We start from the raw sequence: 12,068 nt of genomic DNA, 5'->3' as shown, positions 1-12,068 counted from the left end.
ACATTGCATATCTAGATTTTAGTAAGGCTTTTGACACTGTCCCACATAGAAGACTTATCCATAAACTGCAGTCATTGAGCATGGACTTCCATATTGTTGAGTGGATTAGGCAGTGGCTGAGTGACAGACAACAGAGGGTTGTAGTCAATGGAGAACATTCAGAACAAGGTCATGTTACCAGTGGGGTACCTCAGGGATCTGTACTGGGACCAATTTTGTTTAATATCTTAAGTGATATTTCAAAAGGCCCCGATGGTAAGGTTTGTCTTTTTGCTGATGACACAAAGATATGTAACAGGGTTTATGTTCCTGGAGGGAAACGCCAAATGGAAAATGATTTAGGAAAACTAGAAGAATGGTCAGAACTCTGGCAACTGAAATTTAACGTGGATAAGTGCAAGATAATGCACCTGGGGCGTAAAAACCCAAGGGCAGAATATAGAATATTTGACACAGTCCTGACCTCAGTATCTGAGGAAAGGGATTTAGGAGTAATTATTTCAGAAGACTTAAAGGTGGGAAGACAATGTAATAGAGCAGCACGAAATGCCAGCAGAATGCTTGGATGTATAGGGAGAGGTATAAGCAGTAGAAAGAGAGAAGTGCTTATGCCGCTGTACAGAACACTGGTGAGACCTCACTTGTAGTATTGTGCGCAGTACTGGAGGCCATATCTCCAGAAGGATATAGATACTCTAGAGAGAGTTCAGAGAAGAGCTACTCAACTAGTACATGGATTGCAGGAAAAAACTTACCAGGAAAGGTTAAAGGACCTTAACATGTATAGCTTGGAAGAAAGAAGAGACAGAGGGGATATGATAGAAACTTTTAAATACATAAAGGGAATCAACTCGGTAAAGGAGGAGAGCATATTTAAAAGAAGAAAAACTACCACAAGAGGACACCGTTTTAAACTAGAGGGGCAAAGGTTTAAAAGTAATATGAGGAAGTATTACTTTACTGAGAGAGTAGTGGATGCATGGAATAACCTTCCTGCAGAAGTGGTAGCTGCAAATACAGTGAAGGAGTTTAAGCATGCATGGGATAGGCATAAGGCTATCCTTCATATAAGATAGGGCCAGGGACTATTCATAGGATTCAGATATATTGGGCAGACTAGATGGGCCAAATGGTTCTTATCTGCCGACACATTCTATGTTTCTATGTTAATGCCAAAGAGCTAAATTTTTGTCTGATCTGACCGCAGCATTTTCTCCAAATCCTTCTCTGAATCATTTAGGTGTTCATTGGCAAACTTAAGACGGGCCTGTACATGTGCCTTCTTGAGGAGGGGGACCTTGCGGGGGCTGCAGGGTTTCATACCATGGCGGCATGTTACCAATGGTTTGTTTGGTGACTGTAGTCCCAACTGCCTTGAGATTGCTCTCAAGCTCTTCCCTTGTAGTTCTGAGCTGAGCCCTCACTTTTCTCATGATCATCCTTACCCTATGAGGCAAAATCTTGTATGGAGCTCCAGACCGAGGGGGATTCGTAGTAATTTTGTATTTCTTCCAATTGCGAATAATCACTTCAACAGTTGTCACCTTCTCACCGAGCGTCTTGCTGATGATGACGTTCTTTGACAGCTCTTTGGTCTTTCCTATGATGGTGAGGTTTGAATGGAAGAAAGAGATTCTGTGGACAGGTGTCTTTTATTCACATAACGAGCTGTCTTTAGGAGCACCTTCTTAAATTGACTGGACTAATTTGTGTACCACATGAGCACATACTGTAGCCAGTCTGTAGAAGCCAGAACTATTCTTGGTTGGTAGGGGATCAAATGCTTATTTTACTCAAAACTGCGACTCCATTTATAACATTTGTATCATGTTTTTTCTAGATTTTTGGTTGATAGTCCCTCTATTTAAAATACACCTATAACCATTCTAGACCCTTCATTTCTTTGTAAGTGGGCAAACTTACAAAATCTGCAGGGATCAAATAATAATTTTCCCTAGTGTGTGTGTGTGTGTGTGTGTATATGTGTGTGTGTGTGTGTTTATATATATATATATATATATATATATATATATATATATATATACTGTTTAAAAAAATTGAAGGAACACTTTCCCATCCAAGTGTAGAATCAAGTCAATCTCCTGGGATATTAATTTGGTCAGTTGGTAGTAGAGGGGGTTGTTAATCAGTTTTAGCTGCTTTTGGTGTTATTAAATTAACAGGTGTACTAGGTGGGGCAACAATGAGACGACCTCCAAAACAGGAATGGTTTTACATGTAAAGACCGCTGACTTTTTTACCCACTCATCTTTTCTGGCTGTTTTTCAATAGTTCTGCATTTAGCTAGGGTCAGTGTCATACTGGTAGCATGAGGCAATACCTGGACTCTATAAAGGTTGCACAGGCAGTCCAACTCCTCCAGGATGGCACATCAATACATGCCATTGCCAGAAGGTTTGCTGTGTCTCCAAGCACCGTCGCAAGAGCACGGAGGAGATTCTAGGAGACGGGCAGTTACTCTAGGAGAGCTGGACAGGGCCGTAGAGAAAGGTCCTTAACCCATCAGCAGGACTGGTATCTGCTTCTTTGTGCAAGGAGGAACAGGATGAGTACTGCCAGAGCCCTACAAAATTACCTCCAGCCAGTCACTGGTGTGAATGTCTCTAACCAAACAATCAGAAACCGACTTCATGAGGGTGGCTGGAGGGCCTGACGTCCTTTAGTGGGCCCTGTAATCCCTGTCTGGCACTGTGGAGCTCGACTGGCATTTGCTATTGAACACCAGAATTGGCAGGTCCCCCACTGGTGCCCTGTGCTTTTCACAGATTAGAGCAGGTTCACCCTGAGCACATGTGACCGATGTGAAAATGTTATGCTGCCTGTTCCATCATTCACCATGACCAGTTTGGTGGTGGGTCAGTATGGGTCTGGGGAGGCATATCCATGGAGGGATGCGCAGACCTCTACAGGCTAGACAATGGCACCCTGACTGCCATTAGGTATTGGGATGAACTCCTTGGACACATTGTCAGACCCTACGCTGGTTCAGTCGGTACTGGGTTCCTCCAAAAATCCCGGCGTCTCATTAGGAGCATGCCCTGACATTGTCAGGCATGCATTCAAGCACGTGGTGGCCATACAAACTACTGAGTACCATTTTGAGTTGCTGCAACGAAATTTCAGCAAAATGGACTAGCCTGTGGCATAATTTTTGCACTTTGATTTTCCTTGAATTCAGCCCTCTGTAGGTTGATAATTTTCATTTCCATTAAATGTGGCATCCTTTCTTTCCTAACACATTAAACAGTCCATATTGATCTAGATATCCAGCATGATATTTCTCTACATTGAGATCTGATGTGTCTTCAAAGTGTTCCTTTAATTTTTTGTGTGTCTGATATATATATATATATATATATATCAATGTGTATATGTATGTATGATTTTTTGCTACAATGTAAAGTACTGAGTGTACACTTGCTGTCCCATCAAAATAACTCAACACACAGCAATTGATGTCTAAACCGCTGGCAACAAAATTGAGTACACCCCTAAGGTAAAATGTCCAAATTGAGCCCAAAGTGTCAATATTTTGTGTGGCCACCAATATTTTCCAGCACTGCCTTAACCCTCTTGCTCATGGAGTTCACCAGAGCTTCACAGGTTGCCACTGGAGTCCTCTTCCACTCCTCCATGACGACATCACGGAGCTGGTGGATGTTAGAGACCTTGCGCTCCTCCACCTTCCGTTTGAGGATGCCCCACAGATGTTTAATAGGGTTTAGGTCTGGAAACATGCTTGGCCAGTCCATCACCTTTACCCTCAGCTTCTTTAGCAAGGCAGTGGTCGTCTTGGAGGTGTGTTTGGGGTTGTTATTATGTTGGAACACTGCCCTGTGGCCCAGTCTCCGAAGGGAGGTGATCATGCTCTGCTTCAGTATGTCACAGTACATGTTTGCATTCATGCTTCAATTGTTGCTCTACATAAAGATGGCCAGGCTATAAGAAGATTGCCAAGACCCTGAAACGGAGCTGCAGCATGGCACATAGCCATGAATAAAGAATGGTACAAAAACACCCTCTAAGAGCAACTTCTCACAACCATCCAAGAACAGTTTGGTGCCAAACAATGCTTTCTCTTACGTCCTCTGACAGATGCAGCCACTTCATAGTTTCCTCACAAATGGGTAATGTGCCACCTACAGGAGTAGACTAGGCAGTGAAACTATTTAAAAAAACTTTTCACTAGACACACCCTTAGGGGCTGTCCCCTCAAACATTACCCCAGACACATCCAGTTTACTAATCAGTTTCTTGCTGCCTAGTGCTAGGAGTAGGACCTAGGTTACCCTGCTGGGACTCTGGTCTCAGTTTTTTATTTTCTTGGGCTTTTCACCATCAGGCTTCTGTGGCTCAGGTGTGTAAGGCGGTGATCTGGTCGTTCGTACACACTTTTACGGAATTCTACAAGATTGATTTAATGGCATCCTCGGATGCGTCCTTTTGGCTGCAAGGTTTTGCAGGCTGCTGTTTGCTGAAGAAACTTGGTTTTCTCTTCCTTGGGTGAATTTTCATTTTTGGGGTTAGCTCCTGTTGGTTGAGCTTATGTTGCCCTATTGGCTAGGTTTTTTTCTGGCCTTGATGGATTGTTACCGTTTAGTTGGTTGCGTTTCTTCCCACCCCTCATGCCTACACTGCTTTGGGACATCCCATTTTTGAGGAAACTATGAAGTGGCTGCGTCTGTCAGAGGACATAAGAGAAAAAAGAATTTTTGTAAGAACTTACCGTAAAATTATTTTCTCTGAGTCCTCTGACAGACGCAGCCCCCATCCCTCTATTTTAGGGTTGGTTGTCTTTTTCCTTCACTGCTTGCTACAAAATTGATTAGTAAGCTGGATGTGTCTGGGGTAATGTCTGAGGGGACAGCCCCTAAGGGTGTGTCTAGTGAAAAGTTTTTCTAAATAGTTTCACTGCCTAGTCTACTCCCGTAGGTGGCGCATTACCCATTTGTGAGGAAACTATGAAGTGGCTGCGTCTGTCAGAGGACTCAGAGAAAATAATTTTTCATGGTAAGTTCTTACAAAAATTCTATTTTTTCCGGCACGATGGAGCACTTTCCATAAGGCAAAAGTGATAACTATGGGGGGAACAAGACATCAAAATTTTGGGTCCATGGCCAGGAAACTCCCCATACCTTAATCCCATTGAGAACTTGTGGTCAATCCTCAAGAGGTGGGTGAACAAAAAACCCCCCCACAAATTCTGACAAGTATTGATTATGCTAGAATGAGCTGCCATCGGTCAGGATGTGGCCCAGAAGTTGATTGACAGCATGCCAGGGCGAATTACAGAGGTCTTAAAGAAGAAGGGGTTAACACTGCAAATATTGACTTTTTGCATAAACTTAATGTAATTGTCAATAAAAGCCTTTGACACTTCTGAAATGCTTGTAATTATACTTCTGTATAGCATAGTAACATCTATCTATCGTTTTAATATATATATTAGAGATCGACCGATTATCGGCAACACCAATATATCGGGGGCCGATATGCACTTTCCCCGATACATCGGAATCGGCCCCTAAGGTTACCGATATTGCCGATATTTAGGGAAAGTGCATGTCCAGGGGTGATGCCTGCAGCTAGAGGCATCACTTCGGTACCGGTGTCCATAGCCGACGGTCGGCTGACCTGTAATGACAACCGACACCCTGGCATCCTACCTCCACTGCTTTCGCCGAAGAGAAGACCCAGTGTAGCATGAAGATGTGTCCCTGTGAAAGTCGGTATCCCTGCCGCAAGTGCGCATGCGCCGGTCTCCATGTAAAAAAACTCAGCGCTGAATTAAAAAAACTGACAGCATTCAAAACAGCCAAACTTGGTGTTTTGAATGCTTTTCAGTGCCGAGGAGGGGTTTGGGTTCTTTTAGACCCCCAGATCCCTCCACAAGGAGTACCTTTTTTAGAAAAAAAATGTTTTTTTACATGTCCGAAAATATCGACCGATATCCAATGACCCAAATATCAGTATCGGCATAAAAAAAAACTACATCGGTCGATCACTAATATATATATTTTACTGGGTAAGGGTTTATACACTTTAACCGGTTGCCGACCGCCGCACGACTATTTACTGCGGCGGTCAGCCCTCGGCCAGGCAGAGTGACTTAGATCTACGTCACTTGCCTGTCACTTCCTTGTGAGCCTATAGCGGGCGAGCGCGCGCCCGCGGAGGCGCGCGCCCGCCTCGGCTCGTTCACAGGGAAGTCAGTGCGTGTGACCGGCGGACCCGATGTCCGCCGGTCACTCGCCGATCGTCGGTAGAGAGGGAGAAAGTCAGGTGGCTGATGTAAACAAGCCGCCTGTCATTCTCCCCTGTGTAGAAACAGTGATCAAACGGTTCTACTATGTAGGACCGTTGATCACTGTTCCTACACTAGTAGCCACAGCCAATCACAGTAAAAAGCACGCCCCTAGGGACACACTTAACCCCTCCCTCCCCAATAAAGTTAACCCCTTCCCTGCCAGTGTCATTTTGCAGTAACAGTGCATATGTATAGCACTGATTACTGCAGTAATGTCACTGGTAACCCCAAAAGTGTCAAAAATGTCAGTCAAGGGTCCGATCTGTCCGCCGCAATGTCGCAGTGCCGCAAAAAAATCGCAGATCGCCGCCATTACGCATTAAAAAAAAAAACTCCAAAAATGACAGAAATCTTTCCCTTAGTAAATGCAATAACTTTTGCGCAAACCAATCCAAATACGCTTTTTGCAATTTTTTTTTACCAAACATATGTAGCAGAAAACAAATTGGCCAAAAATGTTAAAAAATTTAGATTTTTACATTTTTTTGGGGGGGGGGAATTTCATATAAAAAAATTTGAAAAATATTGTTATTTTTGCAAAATTTACGCTCTTTTTTTGTTTATAGTGCAAAAAGTAGTCAAGTTTAGTTTAGGTACATCGTCGCACGACCGCGCAATTGTCTGTTAAAGTCACGCAGTAAAAAATCGCAAAAAACCCCCCTGGTCAGGAAGGGGGTAAAATCTTCCGGGGCTTAAGTGGTTAATTGTGAAAATCAAGACATTGTGTTTATTTTAGATCAGAGGGTGAAGACATGAACATCACACCAACTTTGGTATGCACAGTATTTTAGCATGTTGTTCACAATGCATGGATTGTTAAAGTGGTATTAAACCCAGAAACAAAAATGTCATTTTTTTGCAGCTTACCAATCATTAGATTTGGTGGCTGCATTAGTTCTCTTTTCTTGGATTTTCCTCTCTGTTTTCACATGGTGATCTGGCGAGTTACACCTCCTGTATTAGTGGGACACAACTCTGCTGCAATGAGACGTGGCGGCACAGCAGACAACCGCATTGTCAGTCTGCGGGGAGGGAAGTGTTAAATATATTTGCAGACTTGTAACTACAAACAAATTAAAGCCAAACAGCAGCTCACACTTTATAAGCAGTTAGAGTAAACCGTTTTTTTTTTTTTTCCTTTTGGAATAAAGGTTTTTCATGAATAAATAAAAGCTGACCATTTTAATCAACCCTGTCAGTGTTAAGTGGTTTGTCTCCATCCATGTAAACTGATACATTCTGCTGGAGAGCTTGTGCTGTGAAAAACTGACTTGCTTGCTTAATCACCAGATGATGATGAGAGCAGAAAGAAAACCTAAAAAAGGAAATGAATAGTCATCGCATCTAAGAATTTTTAACCACTTTACCACTGGAGGATTTTGCTGTCTTACGTCCAGGCCACTTTTTGCAATTCGGCGCTGTGCGACTTTAACAATTGCGCGGTCGTGCGATGCCGTACCCAAACAGAGCTTTCTTTTGGTGGTATTTGATCACCTATGCGATTTTTACTTTTTGCGCTATAAACAAAAAAAGAGCGTTTATTTTGAAAAAATAACAATAAAAGTGTTACCATACATGTAACAATCTGGACGATTCTGCACAGAATCGAATAATATCATTGGGTCTATGAATTATTGAAAAGACACATACTACAGTATACCATTTATCATTTTTCGAGGAACACTATCAATAGCTTCTGATCTGTCTAAATGGGAAATATGATATTAAAGTAGATCATTGAATATAATCGCTAAGTGTATGGTGCATCAAATGATCTTTTTGAAATTCTGATTAATAGATCTTTTAACAATATGATCATATATAATATAGTTCTGTGTATGGCCACCATTATGCACATGTGTGAGGCACAATTGATGAGGTCACGTGATATGGATTGGACTAGTTTCTAGTTTTTCACAATACTTCAGGACCCAGCCCCCCTGTGATTTTAATCCTAATTTTTTTTTTTGTTCTATGATCATCTAGTAATGAATGAAAATATATATTATTATTAGTTTTTAGTTACAGTACATGTATACACAATCGCAGCACTATTTGCTAAAATGTTTTGAATGACTATCGTTGACCCAATGATGGCAAGACAGTATCCACTGACTCAGTGGATTGCACTCTGACTTAAGCATCCCATAGATAACCTTTTTTTACTTCAAATAGTGGTTTGAATGAAAAAAGTGACCCGATTCCCCCATCCACGCACTCATTGGGGATAGTCCTCTTTGCTGAGGTATTGTATTCTGACAGCGAGGAGACTTCTCTGTCAGAACACACTGACCAGCACCAATGGCATTCGAGCAGTGAAAATCCAAAAGGCTGGTTGTACAGAAGTTGATCAATAGACCGACTTCTGTACAACCAGTCTGCCCATACATGGATCAAAATTCAGCAGTCCCTGCTGAACTGGCTGCATTTCAATCCATGTATAGCTGCTGGCTTTAGTCACGTTTAGTGATATCCCAGAGTACAGTTTCTAGTCTGACAGAGCAGCAAATCACTGTTGGGAAAAGTTGTCATGCCATGCCGTAAACTGTCATACAAAAGTAACCTATGTGATGCATCCTTTTTTTTTTTTTTTTTTTTTAGATTACATTGAAACCATTCGTTATGGGGTGATCACTGATGGAAACCTTGCAAAGGAAATATCCCTCGCCAAACCTGGAAGTGTATTTTTGCACAGAAACCTTAATACTTCTTTAGTAAGTGCTCAGTATGAAATAACATTTTCTTGTGTTTCCCTGTAACGTATAAAAAAGTATTTAGGTGCCTAGCCCGTTATTCTTTCCTATGCAGCCTCTTTTTTTGCTCACTTGTTGATGCAGACTACAGTATATGTGGAGTGTTTTGTTACGATGCATGTAAACTGCAATTGTTCAACAGTCCTAAACATCTATTTGCCTTGAGTTCTACAGCCAGATATGGACCAGTGCATATGCATCAGCAAATCTCTTCTACCCCTTAACATTGTTTGTGGCTCAGTTCTCTAGCCTTTGCTTCTATTTCTGAGGCTGTCGACATTGCCTGATAATTGTCTCAAGGTGTACTCAACAATTTTCTAATAAAAATACATTTAAACTTTAATCAAAGTAAGTTATATTCTGATTATGACAAACCGTGCACCTTCTCCTGACCAAACTATTATTTTTTTGTACCACAATGAAGCTGTGGGTGATTTTGTTTACAGAACTAACAAAAGCTGGTGTATTGGGAGTTGTCATGACTATTATTTTATACTGAAAGTACAGTGCTTTATTTTCCCAATTTTATGCTCCTGCAATCAGATGAATTTTGGTCATATTAAATTTGCTTTTACACTTTGCATTGGATTACCATGATTCTAAATGCAGGATGTGTTAAAATTAGTTGTCTTGTCTACTTTATGGTTTAAGTGGGTCAGATATTCATCCTCTTGCTGTTCTAGGTTTGTGCAGCAGTATGCCTCACTATAATGTACTGTACAGTATGTATTAATAGAAAATATCTGTTTCCATGTGACATCCCTGATTTTCCGTGGTGTGATTTTTGAAGAAGGTTAATTTTCTCTTTACTCTTTACTGTGTTCTCCTATATATAGTGCATGTAGTGTGTGTGTGTGTGTGTGTGTGTATGTATGTATGTATGTATATATATATATATATATATATATATATATATATATATATATATATATATATATATATATATATATATATATATTTATATTTATATTACAGTGCTCAGCATAAATGAGTACAGCCCAACAGATTTGTTAGAAAACCTTTACTTTCCTTTAAGAATCAACATTTTCTATGGAACAAAATACTCCCACAAATGCGGGTCATTGATTGCAACCAAGATTTGTTATATATAATCTACATACATCTACCTACACCTTCCTTTGACCATCTGAAGAAGGCCTTGTATTTTGTGCATACCTTATAGAATACATGTTGCTCTGTGAATGACTAACCCCCCGAGTCATTCAAGGTACACCGTGTATCCTATAAGGTGTTCACAAAATGCAAGGCCCCCCACAGATAAACAACACTAGGATTCCTTGTATTAGAGTTGCAGGGGGAAGTACAGCTCTAGTATCCAAATTTAAGAAAATTATGAATTTTACAGTACAGAGCAGTGATTTTTTTTTTTTTTTTGCACTTAAGAAATTATACAATTCTGTGCCTTGAGATTCACATTTAGGTATATCTAAAAATACCCTCCTTCTACATTTATCCTGGGACCAAGTGTCCCTATCTGAAGAGTTCCCCACTCTTCTTGTTCTAGTGACTGCTCAAAATTTTGGATTTACCCTCCCATTTATGGGAATATCGATGATCAGGACAATTGGATAGGGTGAATTTCTCTTAAGCTGGCCTTAAGCCTCTTACACACAATGAGAATATGGGACAAATAATAATTTTTTTTGTTTGTTTTTTTCATGCTAATCACATATAGAAAATTAAGAAGTTACTAAATTTATGAAAATTCTCGTACAACTTCGGAAGTGATGTAATGAATTTGTATTGTATTTTTGGACAAAAACTGTACTGTTTAAATGAAAATAATACGATGTAGTATCGTACGAGAAAATTTTATGTTTGTCCCTTCAGATAATTATCGTACGATTGTTTCAAAAGCGGTATGTTTCATCTGATTTTCTGGTCCTGTTTACTAGGCTTTACAGGCCATAGACTGTGCTAATTTTTTTCCTGCAACTATGTTTTCAGTGTTGACGGGAATTCCTGCTGCTGGGACATTGCGTTCTCCCAGCGAGGGGACGGGGGTGGGAAGCACCACTGCCAGAAGACTGTGATTATTGCTAGAGGCTATAGCAGCCGCTAGCGATAATTGCAGGTAAATTTGATAGGTTGGTTGTACCAAGTTAATTGGTCGATTGACTTGGTATATTCAGCCTGCCCACACACGGTTCGAATCTTAACCAGTTCCTGCTGAGCCAGCCAAAAATTGAACCGTCTTTTGCCAGCCTTATACTATACATTCTGTTGGAACAATCTGTCTCCTTTTAGTTTTTCCAAAACTATGTAATATGAGGACATAGTTAAATAAATCAGTTCAATTAGAACCCATTCAGGTAGGCTCCTGCACCCCATAGGTTGATGATATATCCTCATCTAAAGTGGTTTATTAGCCTAAAGTGGACACATGTAGCCATAAAAGCTGTAATAGTGGATTGAATGGAGCTGGCACCCTAGGAGGATTTTACTTGGTACCTACTTTATGACTGACATTGTCACAATACTCTACTACTATTATCCTGATGGGGCATCTGGGTGATGTGTAGACTGCTTACATACACTGAGGGATCTCCTCAGAAAACCTTGGGAAATCATTATATTGGTTGGATCAAAGGAATTTTAGTGCCACACCAAAATGTTAAAACCCAAACAGGACGTTTTATTTCAAAGCATGTAGTGAACACAATACTCAACGCTGTTGGAGAACTTGAGCTTGTATGTTGAAAGTCTCAATCTCTTTCAGCAAAGTTAGCAAGTTAAATCAAGGCAAGGCTGCTGAGGGAGATTGAAACTTTTAACATATAGTTATCCTGATTTTTCACTACATGTTTTTAATTGAAACCTCCCATTGGGACATAACATATCTGTGTGTCGCTCCAGTTCTTTTCATTCAACCAATTTAATAATAAAACCTGACAGGAGTTTTACCTTCAGTTATACTTAACCGGTTGCCGACCGCTGCAAGTACATATACTGCGGCGGTCAGCCCC

General features: G+C 40.7%; 1 protein-coding gene across 1 annotated transcript in view; it reads left to right on the top strand.

Moving 5' to 3' along the window:
• The window catches only part of TXNDC11 (thioredoxin domain containing 11), a 158,342-nt gene that overhangs the window by 66,341 nt on the left and 79,933 nt on the right, over positions 1-12,068 (top strand). Inside the window, exon 6 of the mRNA XM_082262319.1 lies at positions 8,930-9,042. Coding sequence (XP_082118445.1) covers positions 8,930-9,042 — 113 coding nt within the window. The remainder of the gene's footprint in view (positions 1-8,929; positions 9,043-12,068) is intronic.

This window comes from Pelophylax lessonae, assembly GCF_965119305.1.
Source record: "Pelophylax lessonae genome assembly, chromosome: 6".
In the NCBI taxonomy this organism is placed as follows: domain Eukaryota; kingdom Metazoa; phylum Chordata; class Amphibia; order Anura; family Ranidae; genus Pelophylax; species Pelophylax lessonae.
The sequence above is the reverse complement of the archived record's forward strand: the minus strand, read 5'-3'. Positions and strand labels throughout refer to the sequence as shown.